Source organism: Anthonomus grandis, chromosome 15 (assembly GCF_022605725.1).
Source record: "Anthonomus grandis grandis chromosome 15, icAntGran1.3, whole genome shotgun sequence".
Classification (NCBI taxonomy): domain Eukaryota; kingdom Metazoa; phylum Arthropoda; class Insecta; order Coleoptera; family Curculionidae; genus Anthonomus; species Anthonomus grandis.
Genome location: NC_065560.1, coordinates 14,064,610 through 14,092,552, shown reverse-complemented (window position 1 = coordinate 14,092,552; position 27,943 = coordinate 14,064,610). Strand labels below are relative to the sequence as shown.

General features: G+C 33.6%; 1 protein-coding gene across 6 annotated transcripts in view; it reads right to left on the bottom strand.

Annotated features, from left to right (window-relative positions):
- Window positions 1-27,943, bottom strand: part of LOC126745280 (serine/arginine repetitive matrix protein 1) — a 233,240-nt gene that overhangs the window by 107,612 nt on the left and 97,685 nt on the right. For 4 of the 6 annotated variants that reach the window (XM_050453045.1, XM_050453041.1, XM_050453042.1 and 1 more), the window contains exon 2: window positions 6,703-6,909. In XM_050453045.1, coding sequence (XP_050309002.1) covers window positions 6,703-6,856 — 154 coding nt within the window. In that variant the 5' untranslated portion in view covers window positions 6,857-6,909. Of the gene's footprint in view, window positions 1-6,702; window positions 6,954-27,943 lie in introns of those variants that run through there. The other 2 variants (XM_050453046.1, XM_050453043.1) reach the window with 2 other exon arrangements.

The window sequence follows — 27,943 nt, the reverse complement described above, 5'->3', positions numbered from 1 at the left end:
GAATTAGTGAGGCAAATTAAAGTCATCACAAACAATGACATCACAATTATCTGACAATTCATCTAAAATGAAAGACAAAGCAGAACAAAAACCATCATACAACTTAATTCTTGATGATGGATGTATTTATACAACACATCAAGCAATTTTTTATTCTTGCTAATATCATTAAGAAGCATGAAAATATGTTCTACAGCACTAATTGAACTGGGCAGTTGTTTAGAATATGCGAGACAAGAGCCACCAGCACTTTACCACCTCTTGTGCAATTGCTTGCCACACTAGATCTATCACTTCGGTAAATATGGTAGCCTGTAGGGCCAAGTTTATGAAAGTCTCTGTAAACATATACACAAGAAAGTTCTCGACGGAAACAGAAATAGCTAAATCATTTAACTTTGTTTTTAAGCCACGGACATTCTGGCAATAGAGTGTTAAAGAGAATGATGGGTCACTTGGCTTTGTCACTGCATATTTGCTCTGGTAATTTTTCTGCCTGTTTGAAAAATTTCTATAACCAAATCGGCTTGGCTTAGACACAAATGGCTTTGGAACTATTCCTTGAGGCCAAACTGCCTCAACCAGAATCCTAAAAATAAAATACGGACAACCAAAACTTCAAAAGAACTCGAGACATTATCATTTACATTAAGTTTCTCTATGCTTATAGATGGTATATTTACATTTGGGAGATGATCTTTCAATTTCTCGACTGCACATTCAGGATTTACATTACCAATATAAAAAGCCCTAAATTGGTGGCTCGATCTAAGAACCTCTTACTAGATTTGGTTAACTTACATTATCAGTTGTCTTGTACACTACATTCCTTTTACCATTTGTTGATGGATTAACTGAATAATGCTATGATACAGAGGCCTGGGCTGGGCAGGTGCTAATAGCCTTAATCACTTCAGTAGCTTGAAAAGTGTGCTTCCTCATAGATGCCTGATTTGGAACTTTGGTGATTAATGGTGCTAAAGGATCCTGTCGAGGCTGATGGATAAACATTCACATTCGTACTTCTTCTGTCAGCAACCACAGATTCAAGCTTAGTTAAGATTAAGTCTGTGAATGAGTTAAGCATGTCCGAAATCTCAGAGGGAATAGCACTGGGCAGTTGATCAACAAGGATCACATCAGATGTAGATTGCCAATTCCTTTTTTAAAGCATTAATTTTCATTATAGCATCAGAAAACTCTTGACTAGAAATGGTAGAGTAGGTCCGGTCTAAGCCACCCAGTGATAAAAATAAGACTTTTTGTAACGTATGCTGATTAGCCTCAACGTCCTTAAGCTTCTTAGGCAAATTTTTAAGATCCTGTGAGCAGTCAGGGCATAGGTGGACCAATGTTCTGGAAGAGCTGAATTTTTAATTTATTTATTGGGTATTACTTTTATTTCCCGAGCCTTAGAGCCAAGTCATGTTTGACATATCATTCTCGAGCAATAGAATTTAGCTTTATGTCCTTTAAAAGTACACATAAGTATACATTTATAACAATGCCCCGACATTTTTATGTCTATAAACGTGCAAAAGTCACAACATTAATTGATACAATTTGCTCAACTCTACGCCGCGATAAGTATATCATAGCCGACTTTACTCAAGCCGCGAAATGATAACATCGGCAACATACCTTTCAGATCCGTTTTCATTTCAGTTCTTTTGGGATCTAATGGAGATCGTTTGAATTCCTCTTTTAAATTTCAGTCTCTAAGTGAAATTTCGGAAAGGAAAGTGAATGTAGATATTATTAAAAACTTACTAAGTCAATGCTTTATTCACATCAAACAATTTAGGTTTTGTTTTATTTATAAACATATTTGAAGGAAATCTGGTAAGTAATACCCATAGTATTAGTAAGTATATAAGATTTCATAACAAACTTTCAAGATCTTATGAGTAATTATTCCCAAAAAATTCTAATATCTGACCTGTGGAATGTAAAAATTGTTGGGAATACAAAACTATAATTCTATACTTTAAATTTGAAAGATGCTTGTAAAAATATTATTAATCAAATATCAATAGAAAGCGACCTACATGTTAAAGTCTTTTTAAAAAACAATGTGTTGTCCCAAAATGACCTAAAATGGATTTTACCTTTCGAATTAAAATTAAGTAGGTAATCTCAACTTAAAAATCTATCAACTAGGTATAAGTCTCCTGATTATTATGAGCTTCATAAACCATACTCTTCATCTCTAGAGAAGTTTTATGACTTAATTAACCAAAGTTCAGATTTCTTAAAACAGGCGTTAAATTTATTCCAAAGTTCTGATTCTCACAACTTAACGGATAAAAAAGATAGTGACATTTGTAATCGAGTAATACTTTTAATAGACCAAATAAATTTACTTATTTTAAAGCAAAAACGTTATTGCTCATTAACTATAGTAATGTCTTTTATGTTATATATTATATCCCATCCCCATTGCGCATATGAATCGCTTAGAGATTATTTTAATCTACCTACCAAGAGGTACCTACAGTAAAATCTTTCTCCTAGCTTTAATGTGTCGCCAAATTCTGACTTAAATAAAACTAACGATAATGATAACACCACTAATTATTTAAACATTGTATTTACTTCTTTAGCACCGACTAAGACAGTTAGTAATCTATTAATTGATGAAATTTATATAAGTAAGAGACTAGACTAGACTATAGGGGAAAAAGTCTAATATTGCATTTATATAATGATTAACGGCACCTATACACATTTAAAATAATAAATCAGCCACATAAATAAAATATTCTCATTTGTTAATAAATCAAAATCAAAATTGAACGTCCATCTCGGCAGAGCCGCCCTTTCAAAGCCTAAACGGATCCACCAAAACGGATCCCAATCTCCCATGTGGTGCGACGTCGCCAACTATTATTTCGTGGCTTGAGTAAAGTCAGCTGTAAGTATATTCACCAATTCCCAACGGGTAACCCTCGACAACAAACCAGCCCTAAGAGTGTCAAATCCTGCGATGCAGAAGAAGAAGTATCAACGTAACCTCACTTTTGTTTGACCTTTGTTGGCACGAGTTTTTGCCAAATTATAATTAAAATAGATCGTCTCTGATCTCACCCGTAATATAAACGCACACAGCAACAGTCAGATCAAGCACACTTGTTCAGTTAAAAAACGGGTAAAACATACATTAATTTGCTAAATGAAGTACATGCATCAGATAAGTTCTGCGCAACAACGCAATGCCATGAGGTATCCCCTACTTCTCAAAGACATCCTGTATGTGAGCAAATTAGTATCGTTGATTGAATTCTTTAATACTCAAATATTCAATCAACGTTACTATTTAACAGGGAATTAAAAAAAAAACAAATAAAATAGTGCTTTGTTATACTATGCTCAGAATAGAAGACGCATGTTATTGAAGTTGGCATCATCATCTTGTATCCATGTCCTCTATCGATATAGGCCTCCTCTATGTTCCTCCATGTCTCTCGGTTTTAAATCGTCATTATCTGATTCATAGAAATTCTCCTTATACCATCGCTTTCGCTTGGTGAGCTGCCTGTGTTATGCTTATCTTCTCGTGGTCGCTATTTCGATATTCTTTTAGTTCACTTGTCATTTGATGTTTTCGCCTGCATGATGTTATGACCTACTCGTCATGCTCACTGAGACATCAGGCCAAGAGCCTTGGGAAAGTCAATGAGACTCTTTGTTTTGAGAAGCAACATGTCACTGGGCAAAGTGTAAATATTGCCCAGATATTTGAATCTCGGGCGGTTAGTACGAGGGGGTTCTAGTGTCTCAAATGCCAATGTCCAGTTAGAAAATTAGTCTTTACCCGAATTTTATGCCTGCTTGGGCGAAGTAGTTGTTTGGTGAGACAGGCAAAGGACTCAGTTATTGGTGATCTAATTGGTGAGTAAAGATACATAAATGGAAGGCTCTAGCTGAGATCGTTCTCTTACATCCTATGATAATAAAGCATGAAAGATTGTTTAGTAGATCTTAAATATTCGCGACAAATAAATCCAATGAAGAATCCTCGGATACAGATCCCAGGTACAATCAAAAGCCCTTCTACAGGTTGAAAGCGTACGAATGACCTTTATTCTCATATTTGTATGGTCATACCAGGATAATTTACGAAATATACGATCAAATTATGTATGCAGTTCCTACCCCTAGGTTTAGTTTAATTTTAGTAAAGGTTTTTTTTTTAGTTGTTTATATTTATATATTTTAATAATTGTTTTTGGCATTGTTTTATTTAATATTAACATAAAAACATCCTAAATTTATCAGATATAAGTTAATTTTAAAATATTTGCAAAATTCTCATCATTATTTCTAATATTCTTATATTTCGATTTAGTTTAACGAATTAAAAAAAATTAAAGTAATTATATATATTTGAAATCTCGTGCATCTTAGATTCTTTGATCGTCATTTTTAGAATCTTCAATATTTGAAGTGAAATAAAAAAAAAACAAATAATTTATTTTTATTGAGTGCACTAAAAATTCTGTTTTAGATATATATTCTAACGCATAGCAGCAAATGTTGGTATTCGGGTACCGTAGATTTTATTTAAAAAATGTCTTTGCTACTAAATGTAAAGTAAACTCCAAAGAGGACTTGAGTAGTAGTAGATAAAGTAGAACTCTAGGTTCTTGATCTGACTTTCATAACTAACAAACCTCTTAATATATTAGGATCATAAAGACATCGTATTTGAAATGAGGAGATCGATGAAGAAAGAATTTCTCTACAGAAACCCCAGGGCAGCAGATTAGTTAAGATACTCGCAAGATGTGCACTGGAGGATCATTGGAAACACATTTTCCATTATATTACCTGACGAGTTAGATGCAACAGTCAAGAAAATAACTGATACGATCATAGATAAAATCCTCCACGAAGTACCTTGGTGGAACAGAAATCTTAAGAAACTGCACAGCAAAGCAAAATTGGAATTCAACAGAGCTAAAAGAATTGGAAGTTGGGACGAGTACAAGAAAGCCCTAACCGCTTATAACAAGGAAAAAGGAAGTCCGAGCAGGGCGGTATGGGCCATATTCATATCCAAAATGGAAATAGTCCCTCGGAATCTCCCTATGTTGAAAACAATTAAGAAATTATTAAGCCAGTACTTAAGGATGGAGCTACTTACCATGAAACAGTTGCACGGACCTAAATTCGCCTATCAGAGGAGCAAATCAACTATTACGGCATTGCACAAAATAGTTCGGGAAAGGCCTTTGATAATGCGGCCCTGCAATGAAAACAGCACTTTGTAATAGAGGAGCTGATCCGGCGATAGTAAGATTGCCCAGCTGTATGCTAAACTAAAGGTAAATTAGAACTTTACTGAAATTCACGAATCTCATTATCACTGCAGTTAAGGTATACCCTCAGGCCGGGATCTCCTTTTCTGTGGTCTGTATTGGTGGATGACCTGATCAACCGAAGTTCCTTAACCGAAGATGGCGCAAGTCCATTAGTTATGCGGACAATACCTCCGTAATAATCAGGGAACCATGCAGAAACGATTGCACTATGCAGGGGCTATCAATAAAATCCAGCGAAGACGTTCGTTTCCAGGGAGAGGGTGAAATATCTGGGTCTTATATTGGATAGAAAACTCACCTGGGAACCGCACCTTAAATCATCATACTTGACAAGACTACGAGGAACATTTGGTAGATCCTAAGGCCTTAGTCCGAAAATGACCTATTGGATACATATCCAGATGGTGAGACTCCCCTACTGTATAGGGCTGTGGTATTGTGAAGAAAAACCTAGCAGAAGGCAGCCATATCGAAACTGTGAAGCCTATAAAGACTCGCATTCTTGTGCAGTACAGAGGTTAATGAATGCAACCCCAATGCTGGGCATGAAGGCTCTTTTAAACCTAACACCGCTTAATATGGCTATACAAGAGGTGGCAGCTACGACGCCAATCTCCATCTAAGGGAAAGAAAAAGGCATGCAACAATTGGTCGTCTGGCAATTCTGAGATGAATCTGAGATATACATGACTACTCTCAGGCAAATAACCATATGAGTGACCGATATACTGTTTCAATAAGAAAAACAGCGTCTTCTTCCCTACAAGGAAAAGTGGTACCCAAGGGAGTTAAGGGATGACTCGCAAAATGGTACACGGATGAATAAAAAACGCTCCAAGGAATGGCGGCAGGAATAATGGAGCCTTGAATACGCAAGTGACACTAAGCAAAGATACAATAATTTTTCACAAATTAGATATTGGAGACTGTGCTAATACTCTCCGGAAGAGGACAAAGAGGTCCAGATTATTACTGGAATACCACCGTAGGCTCAATGACCTGGGTACTCGGAATCTTTCTGGTCTGGGTATTAGGATATGAGGAACACGCCGATAATCAGATAGCGGACCTGGATGTAAAAAAAAATTGAACTTTGAATGGGGTTCTCCGATCTGTATCTGAATGAGAATCTGTATGAGAATCTGCAGATGTCTATACATCTACAGACTGCGGTGAGAAAAAGGAATCATAATGGAATACTTGATTGCACATTTCATTAATTTAGCGCACTGGGCTACAAGAAATACAGAATGTTCATTATATGTCATTCGCAATTTCCGAATTCGGCCACTACTTCAAATTTTTACCCACAATGCGTTGTCCTCTAACGATAAGCAAGTACTCCCTTTCCCATAAAAAAAACAAAAAAAAAACTTACCCTCCTTTGTTGTGGCATAAGTATCCCCCGGCTCGACCTGCGAATAACACAAATTCGGCTTAATAAAAATCCTGGAACTATACGTAACACGTTTCCTTGGAAAATTTGGCAAACTCTGACCACTGGGGTCATTCACCAGCACTATCACCACCATTCAACATCACCTTCAGTCATTTAGCTACTCTCTTTTAACGTATAAATTCACATCTTAAAATCATCAAGGTTTATTTTATGGAAGGCGAAATTTCAATTGAAATACTTATATTTTATTCAAAACAAAACGCGGTACTTCCTAAAGTGTACGGTATGAACCATCAGCGATTCTGATAAGGTTTTCGAGTACTATATTTGGTTGGTTTATGTATCCTTTATGTAGATGTTTTAGTAATATATTTAGTTTTTTCCCATAGAATACAGACAGGATAATTATACATTCTAAACAATACAATAAGGTTTTTATGTTACAAAAGCACATGGCATAATGAAAGTAACAAAAAAATGACATAACTTTTGTTTTATATAGCGTACTCTCATGACCCTCGATGCATTGCGAAATCCCTACAAGTTTTAACATAGTCGCATTAATTCATTTCTAACAAGGTCCATTATGGTTATAATATAAAATAATGCCGATACAATCCTTTATACAATAGACCTAGATAAATGATCTATGTTGAATTACATTCAAGCAGTAACCTTAGCAAAAACCGTTCATTAAAATGAAACAGATGAACAATGCATAATTTGCATTGGCAACCTGCAACTGCCTTTATGTTGGTGATTGGGTTTGCTTCGCATCAGTTAATCTTGAATTATCATTTGTAATTTGTGTCGAGAGTTTATTATGTTTTGACAGGAAAGTAATTTGTATGTTTTTTTTTTGTGATGGAAAATTTGCTTGGGTTTAGGATGTTTACAAAAAGAGAGGGGTGATACATCCGGCTAATTTATTTAGAAAGATCTGTAATAAACATATATGTGGTAAGGCTTCTAATGATATGGCAAAAATTACATTAGAATGTTGGGTAGAAATTGCAATTGTGAGTACTGTAGATGTTTACGTCTTATTACGGAATTTCTTTGAATGGGTTTATAGTTTTAGTGAATTAAAACTGTAATGTTGTTGCCTTTGCTATGGCTATTTGATTATAACTTCATTTGCACTAAAAATTCAGCTTGTTTTTTCTACCTATCATAGAATCCGCGAAAGCCCTTGGTTCAATGAAAGGTATGCCTATGTATCATATGCCTGACATAACTTCGAGGAAAGAAAAAATGGAAAAATAATTGTAGCATATAAAAGCTCTAGGTGTACGTATGAGTCCTGCATTTATCCTGTTATCATACTTTGGTATTCAAGCAAGTGTAAATCGTTCTACTAGGAAATATGTAGGCTTAAAATGAGATCTTGTCAAAAAAACAATATTTATTGGTGGCTTTAGTTCTTTGATGGCTACTAAGAATCTTATATTGCAACTATTTATCATCCATTTTGCAAATGAGTATAATGTGATTTAGTATTTCAACTTGTCCATAGATGTCGTCAGGACTGTCTTTTACTTATATTTTGCACATTGCAACAAACCACTGTTTGGGTGGTCAGTATAAATTAATTATGGAGTGTTGTCCTATTTCTATTCCTTATATTTAAAAATTAGATAAAATAGGTAGATTGTTAAGGTTAATTATTATTGTGTTATATTAGATTTTATTTATAATGGTCGCAATGCCTCTAAATCCATCTGCTTTATCTTGTATTAGTATTGTGTTTATTTTTAATCTAATATTATTAGTTTGTTTTAAATGTGTTTCATTCAATGATATTATGTCAAATTTTTCCATTGTAGTATTTTAATAATAATAATAATAATAATAATAATAATAAAGACTTTTATGTCAATAAATATACATTATAAATACAAGAATTTAAAGTAATGGCGAAGTCTAGCCCTAAAGGCTACTCTAACTTAACCACAAAAAGAAAAAATAGAACATGTTTTTTTTTAATTACATAAACTAACAATAATAAAATTAAGATTTTATTCCATAAAACTATAATATCATACTTATAGGTTAAACATAACAATAATGAGGTTTATAGAGGCTTGCCCGGAGGAATCAACAAAGTAATACGTATTTTAATTTAATATTAAGAATATATAAGGTTATCGATGCAGGAGCCTATTTAAAAAATTTTGCATTTTTTGGATTTTTCTAAATTAAGCGAATGTCTTTGGCTATATATTAATTTAAGAGAAATAAAAGATTTTTTTTAAATGCTTAACGTGCTCGCTGTAACGTAAATTTTGATCGAGGATTAATCCAAGATTTTTAGCTGAAGTAACATAGGGGAGTTTTGAGCCATCTAACACAATATCAATATTTTTCTTAATAAAGTTGCTGTTTTTATTATTGGCAATACATAAAAGTTTTGACTTGCTTGAATTAAGTTGCAGATTATGCTGATAAGATAATGTTCTAATAGTTTTCAAGTCCAGATTTACCTTCTGCGCCGCATCGACATAGTTAGATGTGTCAAACTTGTATACAAGCTGTGTGTGGTCAGCGAAAGCAGTGACTGTGCAGTAACTAGTAGATTGAAGAATATCAGCAGTATATAATATAAAAAGTAGCGAACAAAGAATTGATCCTTGGGGCACACCAGATCGAATTTTTATAGTTTCAGAGCAACGTGTATTGTACGAAACTTTTGGGATCGATCACTCAGAAAAGAAGAAATAATGTTTACAGACTCATCTCTAAACCCGTAATAGTGAAGTTTGGCACAAAGAAGTGAATGGTCCAAAGTGTCGAAAGTCTTTGAATAGTCTAATAAGACCAAAAGGCTGGCCAGTCCCTTATCGTTTGACTCGATAATACTATTTGTAATCGATGCTAGGGCAGTAGATGTATTAGAGTTTTTGAGGAAGCCATATTGGTTATCTGGAATAATATGATGATCGGTCACAAACGCATACATCTGATCGTATAAGATTTTTTCAAATACCTTTGAAAGTGCTGGCAAAATGCTTACAATTCGAAGATCTGATAAAGATGCAGGATTCCTAATTTTCGTTAATGGTTTGCCAATTGATGTTTTCCAAGAATTGGGAAAATATTGTTGTTCAATACAGCAATTGACTATATGTAGAATATATGTGTCTAAGAAGGGGCTACATAACTTTAACATCGAAACAGGTACATATATTATCCGTACCTTGCGCATTTGTTTTTATTGAGTGTATAGCTTTATGGATAGCTTCTGTAGTGGAAAGAGTATAATTAAAAGATAAGTTTTCGTTCCATGTATTATTTTTGTAAACGTTGATTTTTTCAGTACCTTTGGTAGAAACATTCTGTAGAAATGATCCAAAATAATTATTTATAGAATCAGGGTTGGATAGATAAGAAGGCAAGTTGTAGCTCTTGGAAGTCGTAACGCCAATGTTGGATAGAGATTTTCTGGTTTTAGATGGATTATTTTGAGCACAGATGTATTCAATGTATTGTTTTTTAGCCTTTTTTACTATTTTAACTAGGTTGTTACGAAATTGGTTGTATAAGAGGCGATTTTCATTTGAGCGGTTTTGTTTAAATTGTTGTAATTATGTTTTTTTAATTTTGAGTTCTATAATTCTGCCTTCTATTGTGAATTTCAATCGTTTTGTTGGCGATGTTGGTGTAATAGTTTTCCTTATTTTTGTGTGAAGTTGTAATTATAATTAGTTCTTCTGTTTCCATATTTATGGCTTTTCTTGTTGCATCTATTTCTTTATAAAGTATTTATAGTCCTATGGTATATTTGAGCACTTTGGACTGCCTCAAAATATTCTTCATTAGTTGCGGCAAGGATGCCTGGGTATCGTCAACTGACTCCCCGGAATTTGACTTGACTCTTGATATACGTTGTCATATTTCCTAAAGTTCTTTTTTGCTCTATCTAAATTCCATCTTTAGCCTGGATGACACTTATGTACGTTGGTGTGTATACTGGGTGTTCCTTGTTTCTTGTTGTTTTCTATTGGCAATCTCGCATTTCTTTTAGGTACTCTAGTTCTGACTTCATAATATGTGAAATAACTTGTGATATGGTTTTCAAATGCCATGAGCAGCTGAATCTTCTTTTGACGTTGATATTCTAGGCAGTTCCTATCTGTGAGTAGCTGGTCTCTAAGACAGTACATGCATTCAGGCTCTACTGTAGGTATATTTCTCTTCGTCATGCTCCTATAGATATTTGCAGCATCTTTTCTTACTTCTGCCTGCATTTTAACTAATTCATATTTTAAGCATGAAAGAACTGAACCAATATTCCGGATGACACAGGACAAACAAACTAAATTTGATATATCGATGGAATTGTTATAAGAGCATCTTTTGATATATTCAGTGGTTTTTCGTCACTTTCTGGTTAAAATGGACTTAACTTTCTTACTTTAAATGGAACACTTGGTATATTATTACATATTTCGATTAAAAATAATACTCTGAGAACAATGATACTGACAATGATGTATTGGCTCTGTTTATTTTAAGTACCATGAATGCGTTGAAAGATATTGAAAAATTTGTTCTTTTATTCTTAAGGACTATGATGACGTTTAAAAAAATATACTGTGTTATGTATATTGAAAAAAAATAGACAGGCGTGTCATTACAGAGCCTCCTGTTGTCAATAAATCAAAGCCATCTGTGCTACTTTTATTAATTTTAATTATTAAATTGGTTCATCTTTTTGACTTTGAGTTTTTTTCTTCTTATGAGTCTATTTATTACCCGATTAAAAAAATAATTATATAAAATTATTTGGAAAAAATCTGAATTTTAAGAGTGGTGTTCCCAACAACGTCTTATCGAAAAAAAATAAAGTATAAGACCAAAAATACTGGTTTGGACAATTTAAGAAGGCTTGTAAAAAATCAACTAATAAAATACAATGAATAATATTTTTCCGCGATTACTTGATTAAAAATTAACACTTTTAACCGATTTATGGCATCCTAACTTGAAATTTAAAAAATTAAGTTTTTCGATGAGTAAAAAACAAAAAGTAGCAAATGCGGTATCATTATTCTCAGAATCTTATTTTATATCAAAATACGTAATAATATTAATACGTAATAATTATTTAAAATCAAAAAGTTAGTGTCGCTTTCTTTTGAACCGAAACTGACGGAAAACAATAGAATAGATGTCAAGTCAAAAGATGCTCTTATAAATATTCTATCGATATACCAAATTTCATTTGTTTCTTAAAAAGTAAACGAGTTATTAAATGTTTTCGGATCTTCTATTTAGTCTTCGAGTCCCAAGAATATCAATTGTGGTGAGCAGGTTTGTTTTCCCTGACTCAATTAGTTCATCTTCTGTGACTGTTGGCACTCCTCTAATGGCCCCTTTACATGTGACACTGCTAAGTGGTATAAATATTCTATTTCATAGAGAATTCTTCTTGGGAGATAAAGTTGATTACTGCGTGTGCATTATTGAACTCTATACCTAATCTGTAAATGCCTAATCTATTCTTGTTATCTTATTTATATAATTGATGTTCATGGATTATGGTAAAATGAGAAAAAAGAGCTACTTAAGCAAAAGGCTACTTGGAGAAGCAGAATAAGGATTTGCTGGCAATGATTATCAAGAAGGCGTTATGTGCAAGCACGGGCTTACCGATGGTGTTACTTTTGCCAACTCATTAAGCTTCCTTGGTCCGTTTTCCCCAAGAAGATCAGAGGATTTAAAATTACAGTAATTTAAGAATTGGATGCTGCTCAGAAAAAGGTCTTGTCGCTAAGATAGCACCTGCACAAATCAAACTAAAAATTGACCATCTAGAAATTTAAATTTACTTACACGCGCAAGTGGCATATTAGGTTCAGCCACACAATCCTGTAGCGGTAATAAAAAATGTTAAAACATGCTGCTTCAGTTATTCCTCGAATTGGGATTCCCCTTTCATTATTTTTAATTTTTTGCTTTTACCCGTTTCTAGAAAAATTTTTACTTTATCTCTAATAAAATGTAAAAAAATAAAAGTATATTAAAGATGTTACAAACCAATAATTTGGTAATTTTTTAATTACATTTAATTGAATAATTCAAGATTTGCTTAAAATTTACATGGGTTTTCCTATGTTCCGCTCGGCGACGCACCACCCGGTATGTAGCTATACTATATACTATTATACTATAGATACTATAATCATATAGTAGATGATTTGGCAAGAAATGTTTATTTTGTACTAGTTGAGTCAAATTTGAAATATGGTATACAGATTTGGGGTTTTAAAGTCTGTGTCTCTTTTCGTTATTTATATTGCAGAAGCAGGCTGTAAGATTTTTATAAACCAGGTTTTCGAGGCCACTGTATGTCACTTTTTATTCAGACATTGACCTATATTTTTGTTTTATTGACTTTAAAGTTGGAAACATTTAATCATCTAGTTCTATGGTAGAAAATGGTAGACATAAAATGACTAGCATGCATTTATTGGTACATTGTTTGGTCTCATTTCCTCTAAGTAATAGCAGATTTAATAAAGAAAAAGCAACAACTAAAATAATTGCTAGGGTCAATGGCTATGACGATAAGATTATTGATCAACTGATTAGAAGACATAGGTTTAAAGTTAATCTTAAAAACTCTATTACATTTCAAAAAGATGAAAATAAGCAAACTTTTGATGCAATACCATACGATCCTATCTTGACGAGAGGCTTTGATAGAGTTTTCAAAGACTTAGGTCTAAGAATGGTCTATCAAATTTCGGCCAAGTTACAAAATCTTTTAGGAAACCCAAATGAAGACCAATAAAAAGTCTGGGATCTATGAGATTAATTGCAACGATTTTAATAAAAAGTACATAGGACAAACCAGAAGATCAATTAATGTCAGATTTAAAGAACATGTAGCTCATGTGAATTATGGAAGAGTTGAAAAGTCAAGCGTGGCTGAACATGTCTTAAATACTGGTCACTTTGTAGGGATAGACAACTTAAAATTACTTCAACCAGTGAATACAATAGGAAATTAAATGCATACGAAATTTTAACAATATTCAAAAATAATAAAAAAACATTCTTAACAGGGATAAAGGTCCAATCCCTTATAGTCAATTATATAGTTTAGTTAGTGTTTGAGATTTGTTTAGACATGCTTCATTGCTTTTTGCACTTATTAGATACATCATTAGTATATAAGGAGATTTGTAAGTAGTATTAGTTTAGTTTTAATCTTCTCCCGAAAATGCTAACATCGTTAGCGAAACACGTGTCGAGATTACAAATAAAGAGTTTTGGTTAGTGGTAAAACTGTCTCCTAATTTAATTCAATTACCTGTATAAGAAAATTAAAATATGTATATAATCACTTGCCTTTAGAATACAGGGTGATTTTCAACCTATGCGCATAAACTTGGGAAATGGTAGATGAAGATCATTAATGAGTAATAATGAGAAAAAAATGTATTAAAATATTTTTGGTTTCCGAAATACAGTTAAACAAATCAAGTCAATAGAACGTGTATCAGACGAACTTATTTTGTTTATTAATAACTGATAGTAAACAAGTCATAATGTTTGGAATTTGTTGTTTGGAATCTTTAGCAGTAAGTACTTAGTTTGTTGGTGACTGTGACTTGAAGAACTTGTCGACATGGTGTTGGTTTACGGAGAAACGCATCAGAATGCAGTGGCAGTAGCTGATCTGTATGCCCAAAGATTTCCCCGAAGATATCACCCGAGACGTGGGGCTTTCTTACGTGTTATTCAGCGGAGTAGAGAAACTGGCAATTTGCGGCCGCGGCCTGGACAAGATGGAGGAGCTATTAGATCTAGGCATATTCTAAATCTGGAGGAGGATATTTTAGAAGTTATCGAAGAACAACCTGAAATTAGCACTAGGACAATTGCAGCGCGATTTGGAATATTGCAATCAACAAGTTGGCAAAATTAAGGGCACGAGTTGCTGTACCCGTTTCATGTGCAGAGGGTACAAGCCCTACTTCCAAGAGATTTGCCGCTTCAAGTACACTTTTGTGAGTGGTTGTTACATCACCAGCAGTTAAGCCCAAACTTTACCATGAACATTTTAGCTATGGATGAGGCAAATTTTATGCGCAATGGAATTTTCAACTTTCAAATCAAATCAAATCAAATCAAAAATGGTTTATTTGTCAAAATGTACAGTTTTATAGGTCAATAAAAATTACAAAGAAAAAAAATTACATTGACAAATAGGACTATTCTCTCGATTATAAAACCGTTTTCCCTTGTTAGCACAAGCAAAGAAGGGATGAAAAAGCCCTTTACAATTTACAAAAACAATTTTACAAAAATAAAAATAACGTTTTTATATAGGAATGCAAAGTAAGATATAGAATTAATTAACCTAAGATTTTAAGACAGGCAGCGGCAGTGCGACAACGGACGAGCGCAAGGAGAGAGGACAGACGAGGCGAAAAAAGACCCCAAAAAAATAACCCCAAGATGCGTGCATCGGCCTAGGCTATTAAAAAATATACGTATGTATGTTGCGGAAAAAGAAAAAATAAAACTAAAAACGGGATTTTAAAATATAATCTCCGAACATTCCACTGAAAATTAGCATATTATATACACATGTATATCTTCTGTTACATGTTACTATTTCTTGTATTATGTTATTATACGCATTATCACATTTTATATATCACCCTACTTGAATTAATTGCCAATTATTTGTTCCATAAGTAGTTTAGATTTTATTTGACCAGAGAAAGCTCCCAAGGGCATTTGCTTTATGTCATTGTTTAAGCCATTCCACATTTGAACAGCTACATACTTAAAAGAACGTTGAAATGCTGCGCTTCTATGCAATGGTACGATAAAAACGTTATTTCGTGTGGCATGCGCATGTTCGAATTCTTGAAACTGACTTCTTAAATTAAATGGTTGATTATTATTTACTATGCGATATACAAAATTATACATATGTAGCTTTCTTCTATTGTTCATATTTAATATTTTATTATTATTGAGATAAGGCGATATATGGTTTCTGTAGGGGATACTATAAGAGAATCTCATACAGGAATTTTGGACTTTTTGTATAATTTTTTTATTTTGTGAAGATAAAGAATTTCCATAGACTACGTCACCATAATCAAACAATGACAAAATAAGACTATCGCACAATAAGTACTTTTGTTTTGCCGATAAATTTCGCTTAAACTTAAAAAGTTTTTTTAAACGTAAATAAGCAGTTTTCGTTTTATTTTTTATGTGTAATTCAAAAGAGAATTTTCATAACACTCATTACTGGGCTTTGGAAAATCGGCATATTACACGGAGAACATACATTCAACAACGATTTCTGTAAATGTATGGGCTGGAATTCTGAACGGGATGCTCATCGAACCTTTTATTCTGGAAAATCGTTTGACTGGTGCTCAGTATTTAGAATTTTTGCGCAACAATTTACCAGTGCTCCTTGAAAATGTGAATTTCAACGTTAGGCAGAACATGTGGTTTCTTCATGATGGTGCTCCACGACATTTTTCACGACCAGTGCGACAACATTTAGATCGTGTGTTTCCCGGACGATGGATAGGCCGTGATGGTTCAATTGGGTGGCCCCCTCGCTCGCCTGACCTTAATCCATTAGACTTTTATTTGTGGAGTCATATGAAAACAATAGTGTATGTAAACGAAGTTGATACTGAGCAAGAGCTACGACATCGCATAAATGCTGCCAGTGACGCAATTCGCCTACAGCCTGTTTGGCTCGTGCATGTACGTCTTCATGGATTCGACGAGCTCAAGTCTGTATCCAAAATAATGAAAACAACTTCGAACAGTTGCTTTAAATTAGTTTAAATTAAACACGTTAAAAAATACACGTTTTTTATTTAAAAAAATATGGATATCTCCAAAACTAAAAATAGTTTACTAAATTTTTTTCTCATTATTACTCATCAGCTATCATTTCCCAAGTTTATGCGCATAAGTTGAAAATCACCCTGTATAAGAATAAGAGGATTAATAAATCGGTAATAATAAGATCTTTAGTAAAATTAGTAAGGACATTTTTCCCAAGCAAGGCATATTATAGCTTGGATGAATTTTATAAAGACAAGAAACTACTGTGATAAAATACTTGTTTTGTATATGAGGGGTAATACACTCTTTATAAAATAAGGCATTTTTGAGTTTGATTTTAATATGTTATATTACGCTGCTTTTAAGGCTTAAAAACTGTTTTAAGATTTTGAGGAAATTTGTTTGCTATTCTTGAGGAAAAGGCTAAGTCATTTTAAACGTCCAAAGCCCGATATTATAGGCAGTGTAGCTACTCTGGTAAAACTACTCGAATCGGTAAGGAGGACAAGATCATAATTTTTAATTAATGCGCTTTTATTATAATAAATGAATTTTTATTCTAACATAAATTAACATGAAAAAAATATAGGACCAACATCCTAGGTGAAATAAATACGGAAATGCAGAAACAAATGAAGTCATCACTCACGTGTATGGTTACATAATACGTATACTGCAAAATTGCAGATATTAAAATAATGAGAATAAATTGCGGATATAAACACCTGGCTTCAACAAACGACACTAAGGCCAAATAAGCCTTTTCTAATTAATCATGTTGTTTTTAGCATTATTTACGCACACTAAAGATAAGATAATATCTTAAAGTAGATTTAAGCCCTAAAAGGTCTGATCGACCATTCAATATACGTAAGTTTTTAATTGAATGTTGCATGTTCGCCTTTCGAGACTGATGCATTATTTATAAAATTAATTGGTAATATGTCAATAACGGTACCTTTAGACTATTATTTAACAGATCTAGTAATTACCGTTTGAAAAGCTCTTGTGGCGGTTCGTAACATTTCGACTTCGAATTACGTAATACCAAATTTGCAGAAGAAAATTGAAATTAATCTTTTCTTCAAGCTTGGTCACCGTTAGATAAGCATCGGCGCACAGGTCTCCGTATATCAGATACATTTTTATGAAGGAAATGGCAAGGTCGCGAAGTATTATTGTTTAGTTATTGTGAATTTTAATTAATATGACAAGCAGTCTGGGAGACAGGATATTATATATACTTTTATAACTTTAGATAATGGATTAATTATTTGCATATTGATATTAGACCTTTTAATATCCTTCCTATACCCATTATGTATTAAAGCATCAGTAGGCATACATTTAACTTAATTAAAGTGTAATTTTTATTATGCATGCGGAGATCTGCTGGGATGGATTTCTATTCTTTGCTACTCGTGGGAACATTATGGACTTCAGCACGAAATAAAAAACAAATACGGAACGGAGACAATCTTTCGAAAATAGCAAGGTAAGAGCACCTTAAGCAAGTGGTAATTTGCTTTCTTTACGAGGACATATCACCCAAAGAAGCAAGAAAAAGTCCTCGATGAAAAGAAAAAAGAAAGGAAAACCCTATCATGGTGAGTGAGGAAGTGATTTTATCTTAGCCCAACAAAGTATGTGGGAAAAGAAATCGAAAAGCGGAAAAGATCCTTGGAAAACAAAAATGAGCAAGTCGGCAAACATAGCAGAGTAAGCCACCAGCTATGCGAATGTGGTAAAGCCTATTAGAATCGGAGTAGTACTTAACTACCCTGAGGCAACTCTTACAAGAACTAATGAATGTGGATCTCTATTGTAGAAAGCTATTGTGTCAGAAATTATTAATAGCTCAACTAACGACTGCAGTTCTCAAGTATCCACATTCGCACAGAAATGATATTTGTAAACTACGAGTCGAAAGAAACAGCAGAATGGCTGGCTCAGATGGGACCTACGTTGAAGGAATGGAAAGGGTCGTCGTTGGTAGCAAAAAGAAATGACATCCCAAAACATCCCATGAGAAGAGTCTGAAGAAAAATAGGCTGGAAACTACTCGACACCAATCTGAAAAAACCTAAACCGTCTACACTTAAATGGGAAACGGCACCATCTAGACCTAGGACAGGACTAACAACGGACTAACAAAGCTGTCACACGTGCAATAAGTGAGGCCTTTGACTTAGGCTGCTCAGTGACTGGTTAATAACTCATCAAAGACGCACCATAGTGAAATACACATCTGGCAAAAGTCAGATCAAAAGTATTTCCTCTATATAACAAAGAAATAAGAAAAACGAAAAGACAGCATTTCAGAATTTTTTGAGAGGAAATCGCTCACACTAAATGACTTCAAACACAATTTCCAGGTTGCAAACCTATATTAACGGTTCCAATAAGACCGAGAAATTGCAAAAACCGTCTCTACAGCCGAAATGATGAAGTGCTAGAAAGATAGTACACCTTTCAACCGTACAAGTCACTATGGAATTGTCCCTGTTCAACTACAAAACGCATACGAGAAAATTATTCTTCTTCGCCTGGGTAGAAAAGCAAGAATGAGTTTAGCATCAGGATATGGCAAGAGCCAATTTCATATGGAAAATGGGAAAACAGTGTGTGACTGACCTCAAATCTTTTAGACCCATCGGTCTTACATTTTTGATTTTCAAAGCAATGGAAAAGATTGTAGACAACCACTTCAGGAATGACATTTTAGAGAGGGCACATTCATGTCAACATGCTTTTGGAGCGAGCAGATCTATAGAAACCACACTTACGTCAACTATACAACATGAATAATCTAAAAAAAGCTTAATGATTTCTCATTGAGACTTTTTTAAATATATCTATTGCCATACGTTTAGCTGAAACAACTGTGGGTGAATACACCACAAGTATCAGAACTGCTCGTGGCACGCTCCAAGGAGGAGTGACCTCACCCTTACTAAGGCGATTGATTAAGGAAATTTGCAGTATCAAATTATGACAAACCAATAAATAACCTGCACAGGATATGCTGATGGCGTCGTCATTATAGTCAAAGGCAGGTACGAAAGCACATTGTGTTCATACAAATAAGCCTAAACATTACGGAAGAATGGAAGCCCTACATCAGTAGGGCTGAGCATCAATTCAAAAACTACCATTGTGCCATTTACTCGTAAAACAAGAATACAACCCATCAGGGATATCTGCCTGGCCAGACAACTTGTACATACATCAAATGAAGTAAAATATACAGGGTGTTTCAGAACTATGGGATCAAACTTCTGGGTGTTGTTCAGTGCAACAGAAGAATCCATTTGAGTATAGGAACCCATGTCCGGAAATGCGTCACTACGCCACTACGGCCCTAACACGCGTTAAAATTTATAAAAAACATTAATTACCTAAAGAGGATCTGCTGCAATAATTTTTACCTTTTTTCCATGATAATACAACAACAATTGTTTAAAATCAACGCTTATCAATGTCAATTCTCAATGTCATGTTTAAAAATTTTATAGCTTACAATTTTGCTAATGGAAAACTTTACCAATCAAGAATTAGCGGATATGCATTTGGCATACGGAGCAACAAACTGCAATGCACGAGCAGCATCGCGGTTGTATCATGAACATTATTCCGAACGACAGCATCCTGGATACAAAAAGTTTATTGCGGTTCATCGGCGGCTCGCTGAGACAGGCATGTTTAAGACCAATATGCATGATACTGGTGTTGCTCGAACCGTAAGAATGGTCGAATTTGAAGAAGAGGTGCTTCAGCGAGTTGCCGATGAACCATCAAATAGAACACGTGACGTCGCTAAGAATATGAATACGAGTAACGCTTCTGTCTGGCGAGTACTACACGAGCAACAACTCCATCCTTACCACTTCCAGAAAGTTCAAGGTATGACTGCAGCTGATTATCATCCTGGAGTTCAATTTTGTCGATGGCTTCTGGATCACATCATTGCACAACCAAATTTTTTACGATATGTTTTATGGACCGATAAAGCCTCTTTCACAAGAAACGGTTTTTTTAATAGTAGGAATAGCCATGTTTGGGACGAAGAAAATCCTTATGCAATTTTTCCAAGAAAACATCAGAATCGTTGGTCTGTCAACGTATGGGCAGGCATTCTTGATGATTATTTAATTGGGCCATACCTTCTACCGGAACGGTTAATAGGACCTATTTATCTGCGTTTCTTGGAGGAAGTTCTCCCAGAACTCCTTGAAAATGTTCCACTAAACGTTAGACAGCAAATGTGGTTTCAGCATGATGGAGCGCCGGCTCACTTTGCTGTATAAGTATGCGAGTATTTGGCTCAGCGGTTTGGGCACCGTTGGATTGCCAGAGATGGAGCAGTTTCTTGGCCTCCTAGGTCACCCGATTTAACGTCGCTCGATTTTTTCTTGTAGAGACATGTAAAGCCTTTAGTCTACGAAACTCCAGTAGGATCAGAGCTAAACTTAATTAGACGAATAACAGCAGCATTTGAAATCATTCAAAACGAGGATCAAATTTTTAGTGTCCGCCGAAATCATGTGCGGCGTTTAAATCGGTGTATTGAGGTTGGAGGATGATGTTTTGAACAATTGTTGTGATTGTATCATATACAAAAGGTAAAAATAAATGCATCAGATCCTATTTAGGTAATTAATATTTTTTCTAAATTTAAACGCGTCTTAGGGCCGTAGTGGCGTAGTGACACATTTCCGGACATGGGTTCCTATACTCAAATGGATTTTACTGTTGCACTGAATAACCCCTAGAAGTTTGATCCCATAATTCTGAAACACCCTGTATGGAAGTGACACCAGTGACAACGCAAGTGATACAGTGTATGGAAGTGAGCAAACTTAGTTGGAATACATAACCTAAAATTACGATATATGATCTGTAGAATCATAGCAGTATCATCTGTAGAATCTGTAGAATCATAGAATAAAGCAACTAAAGGTATTATGATCTGTAAAAATCTGGTGCAGAAATAGTAACGTTGTTTACTTAAAATACTCCGATGGTTATACGCCTAGATGATAAAACTCATAGTCATCTAAGGGGCAGTAGTCTGGCATGAATCAACAAAGTTGAGCACAGTAAGGCGTAAACTTGAAAAAGTGCAAAGACTCACATACGTATGCATCACAGAAGCTACGAAAACATGCTTCACAGCAGCACTGGAGAAACCTTTTTATCTGGCGGTAGAAGGCCCTAGCAAAAGCGCCATGTTTAGATTAGCTAGGGAGAGAACGAACAAGAAAATATCGATCACAAAGGCTGAACTTCTCAAACAAGATCTATTCCCTGTTCAATCTTCCTAAGGAATATCACTTTGTAAAGAACTTGGCAAAGCAAAAGTGACTGGAAAAATGGAAAAGTCACCCAGGCACTTAAATCGAATACCCGCAAATAATACACAGATGGTTTTAAAACCGAAAATAGAACAGGAGCTGGAGTATTAGGGCCTGGCACGAAATATTAGTTAGCCGCTGGGTAAACACACCAGCACCTTTCAAACAGAAACACACGCTATAAAAAGATACGCTGAATATATCCTGGACAGATATATCAGGCAAGACATCGTAATTTTCATTGACAGTCTAGCGGTCATAGCAGCATTGACCTCACATGTCATCAGGTCCAAAATGGTAAGAGACTCTGGTACTGTGTAGGATAAGTTAAGATATCTGGGTTAAGTTAAAATAGGGCAAACACTGTTAAACCTTTCTATGTCATAGAGAACAGTACTTGCTATATTAGGTTTTAAAAATCTTTTAACGGGGCATTGTCACCTTCAATAATACCGCAGGAAATTAAAAATATAACAGAAGCAGATTGTGCAGATTCTGCGAGGCAGAGGAATAGACCCGAGAACACCTAGTAACTGCATGCAAAAGTACCGAAAATGGTGCCATACATCTTGGTAGCTATAAGGTTTTAGAGAGAATTATGCCATCACTAAAGCTTTCATAGTTACTAATCCTCATCAAAGCAATACGATTGTAGAAAGGAATTTGACATGAGACTAACATCAAGCTGTAATTAGAAAGGGGCACAAAAAAGATCATATAGGTGGCAGTGTAGCTTCACCCTTATTTTAATCTAATCAAATATTCTGCAGCTATTAAGATTTATTTTATTATTTAAACTAAAACCTCTTAAAGCAGGCGCAGTTATAAATTGCCTTGGCAAGCACTTTACTCAAGAAATTCATTTTATAACGCCTAATTAGGTTAAATGGTGGAGTTTGATATTTATTTTTAAAACGTACCTACTATAATAAGCTTTAGCGATTTATTTTTAAAATATTAATTTATATGTAAATTATCTACGGATAGTAAATATATACTCTTACGCTTAATTTATACATGTTTTTATAATATTATGGGTTACATAAAGTACTGTGTCTATATTTATATACTATATATGGTATCGTAGTAAAAGTGTAAAATTACATTTCAAGAAATACACAAGTAGTAATTTATTTTGTGAAGGGTTATACAGTTATAAACCACAAAAACAAAGGTTTTTTGGTTCAATACTAATTTAGTAAATACAAAAAAAAAAATCATGTTAAGGCAATTTGTGTCTCTTCTGGTAGAATATTTTTAGAAAAATGCTCAGACTCATTAATTTTGATCTCTAGGGGGAGTCTTTTCATATAAAAATAAAGCGATAAAAAATGTATGGTTTAGGTGATACAGGGTTACCGCGCACAAATTCACATGATTTGTGTATTTATTTTGTGTTATCGGCCACTATGGTCGCGCTGTAGTCCTTTTTGTCCTCGGGTTATATAGTATATAGTTGTTAAATTGATTGTGTATAATTTGTATATGTATTGTATTGGACAAATAAAGAAGTTTGATTTGATTTGATTGACTATGTGGTAATAAATATGTAAAATTTTCTAGGAAAAAGAATAAGATATGAAATTACTAATGAATACTACTATAATTTCACAGGAGAAATATTGAAGTAAATACCAATCAAGATCCAAATTCAAGTTTCATGTGATATGGGGCTAGTGCTAATGGGCTCCTTCAGGTCTCAGAGCACTTAGATGATGAACTTGCATCTTATACTACATTTTAATGTTCCTTGCAGCGTTAATTAGAAAATTAAAGCTAAAATATCTCTGCCTTAGAGGTTGGTAGAATTCTTAGTAAAATGTTTAATATATATTATATTTAACCTATTCATTATTAAAATGCAATTTCTCCAAGTTTTACCTCTGTTTATACCTATATATAAGAGCTAGTACATTAAAAACTACAGACCAATAAGCTTAATTAACGTAATGGTAGGTAAGATATTTGAACAAATTCTGTAAAGCAACTTATCAGATAATCTAATGGTTAAAAGATTTAGATTTCAGCGTGTATTTGTATCTGACAAATATGATATCTTTAACCTTTGCATACTCTCTGAATATGCTTTCACTCTGGAAGTATCTAGATAGTAGAGTTATATTTACAGTAATACTAGATTTTGCGGATGATTTCAAGTTTTTCACATAATTTCTACTCCCAAAAACCGCATTATTTAACAAATGATTGGTTTAATAGTTTTTATTCATAGTTATTCAAAATTAAAACTTTTATTATCCAAAAAAAAAATAAACACAAAGTGTATGGATTTTGTCACAGTTTTACATGTTATAATATCGGCCTAAAAAAAATATTGCTAACTACCTAGATAACTAAAATTTAAAAATATCCACCTACTATATATTACAAAAAAAGTTAAAATAGTCAAAAATTAAGTGACATTACACATCCAAAAAAAGGTTAAAAAGAAATGAAAAGTAACATTACATTCGTTTAAAATGTTATAATAGTTAACTGCCTAATCGGCTAGACAGCTATCTACATCATGAAAACATGTATTCCTTTAACTTTATTGAAACGGTTTTGCTAATCTTCATATTATTCGGTAATTTGTTGTATAGTTTTGAACCTATTCTTAATACAAATTCTTTAGAAATAAGTAGCCTGCTATGAAGCATGGACAAGTCATTTCTAGAACGAGTTGAGTAATTATGAAAACTACTATTAAAAGTAAAGAAATTAAAATGTATAAAAGGTATGTCAAATGTTGATGTAGACAAATTAGTTGATTAATTTTAATTACCACCCTAAGGTTCCTAATGGCATAATATAAACTACCAAGCTTCATCGACAACTCAACACAATGAGATTCCCAAGAAAGTGAATCATCCAATGTTAAGCCAAGAAACTTAACTGATTTTTGATGTTCTAAATTAATATCACTATTTATTTGACTATGACATGCATGAAAAACCATGTAATTAGTCTTGATTTAAAATAAACCAATTGCTAAGTTTCCATGTTCTATCTTCGGACCAGCGCATATGTATCAACATACATGGTGATATTCCTCACTACTGCATATTGTGAGCGATCTGCCAGAAATGATTCAAACCAGCTTAACACTACTCCCCTTAAACCATAGGATTCCATTCTATCCAAGAGTAAAGTATGATCTACGCAGTCAAACGCCCTGCTGAGATCACAAAATATCCCAAATTGTCGCTCACCCGCCTCAAAAGCCCCGATACAAATTGTGATATCAAATTGGATCATTTTCGTTCAGATAGGGATTATGTTGGGTATCATATCCTTATGCACCAAATAAGTGTTTGTTTATTTTTTATGTTATAGGGCACTAACTGGTGATTTTAGTATTTTTATTCTTAATTTGTATTGTATTATGGAAAAATATTTTAAACCTAATCGTGAGATTATATTTTTAGGTGATTTTAACATGAACTCCCTTAATTCTCTATTCTTTACAAAACCAGCAATTTAACTATGAAATGGCCAGTTTTAATTTAAAAAATTAGGTTCATATACCAACTGGTATTGGCCTTGACAGTGCTACTGTGCTGGATTTAATTTTTACAAATTTATCTGACTGTGCTGATGCGGTTGTTCACAATAATACAATATCGGTTCATAAAATCGTATTTTTTAATAACGGTGTATTTAAAAATAACACTGAACGGGTTACTATGTTCAACAGAAATTTTACCCAAAACAATGTGGACAATTTTAGGCCTGCTCTTATGAGTGATACCTGGCAGAAGGTCTACAGAGAAAGTAATTTTAATTTGCAATTTCACATATTCTTTTCATCATATGTGTGGCATTTTAATGTAAATAACTTTTGAACTAAACCATCGGGCTCCGGTAGTAACAAAAAGACATGGGTTAATAACGAAATTCGTAAATCTAGTAGGCTGTTGAAGGAGGTGCATCAGCGTCGACGTGCGGTTCCGGCACTAAATACAGTGTACAGATATGAAAGCGCCAAACATAAAACTTTAATTAATTATTGTAAAAAACATATTTACTAGCAAAAAATTATTGATTCTAAAAATCTCAGTAGAACCATGTGGTCTGTTCTGTCAGAGTTAAATGGCAACAAAAAAAGATATCTAATATTAAAATTAATCATAATGGAGTTTTAAATTGTAATCCCAAAGAAGTGGCTACTTACTTTAACAATTTTTTTATAAAAGAACCAAAAAGATTTTTAAGCAATATTGCTAAAAAAAAAATATGGCTAAAGACCTAAACAAGTCGGTTATTTTACGGCAAAGCATAAGCATTATTCCATTTAGTAAAAAGAGAACCTAATGACATTCCTTTACATATTTTTAAGAATACTGCTGGGGCTTGCCTTAAACCTTTGACTGATCTAATAAATTTATCTGTTAAAAAAGGTTTTTCCAAATTCGTTAAAAATACCTAAAGTTATACTGGTATTTAAAAAAGGGAATGGAGTTATGCCTGACAATTACAGACCTATAGCCTTAGCCTCTTGTTTTTCTTTTAACATATGCAATGCTCGATCGGCTGCTATTTTTTGACAGTTTTGTCAAAAAATATATGTCACATAATCCCTATCTGAACAAAAATGATCCAATTTGATATCACAATTTATATTATTATGTGCTTTTAATTTTTTTTCCGTATAGTTTTAATTCGTAAAGTCGATTTAGAAGTACTGAAACCTGTAACATTTACCATCGTAAAAATCTGAGCAGTCAGGTGCTATTTCTGTGGTAGTTTTACAGTCTTGGAGTGAAAAAATCGACACAAACCCCATTAGGCCACAATGTAGGTGCCATGGCAGCTGATAATTTACTATCATTAACGGTGACCCTAAATGACGCATAATACTGAGAATTACTGAGGACACAAGTTGCACTACTTGCACTTCGAGAAAAATTGGTTTAAAAAAAATTTACATGTCATTAACAGTTGTATCAGGGTGAAGTTTATAAACATGTAGAAACGCTAGTTTAATTAGTGGTTTTAAATACGCATCTTTATCAGAATTACAACCTATAATTGGCTTATTTTCAAAAAACAAACAGGCTACGGCAGTCGTATATGGTCTCCTTAATAACAAAAGTTTCAGTCGATATTAAGACAAAATAAGTCTAATAAATGCTTTAATAAGAACTTGGTTTATTATTTTAATTGAATTTTTATATGTTATTATAGTTACATTAAGGTTTTTATAGGAGAAACATGTGTGGGTGGAAAGTTGTCTAAAGATAGTCTAACCATTTTATTCTGTGCAAATATGGCCGGTGAAAAATGCGATTTGATTGTGATCGGGAAAGCGGCTCATCCCTGTGCTTTAAAAAACGTTGCTATTAAGGATCTACCAGCGACTTGGAAATCCAACAAAAAGGCATGAATGACCCGAGAAATCATGTCTGAGTGGTTACTGGGATTATGTTGTTATATATTATATATATACATAATATCATGTTTTTTTATGCCATTGCACGTAACAACCAATAAAGTACTAGAATAGAAAAAAACAAATAAATAATTTTTGAAAATTTAACTTATTGTTATTAAGGTCTAGGTATTTTTAATCAAACATGGAAATTACGAAGACTTGGTATATATTTGATTGACTGTCAGAAAACCTTGTTGCTGTACCAAAATAAAACTGCATTTATTGTAAAATTCCCACAAACTTTGTTGATTGGTTGAGTAACCTCAGCTGTCTTTTGATTACAGATCTATTCGTTTGTTATGTGTTAAAAAAAAATTCGATCAGTATACAGAAAACTTTGTTCTGTGTGTACGAACATTATTTTAATGCATTTATCTGTGCAAGACCAGCAAGAAAATTCATTATTTTTTTTTTCATTTATAGCATACTAATTATGATATGGTTAAAATATAATAACAAAATTTTGCTTGTTTAAGTGTCTTTTGAAATTAAAATATCTTAGAGCCAAATAATATACAAAATATGTCCCGAATGGACCAACTAAAATGTATCATCCCTATTTATGACTCTCCTAGTATGTTTTGGGAAAAACTTC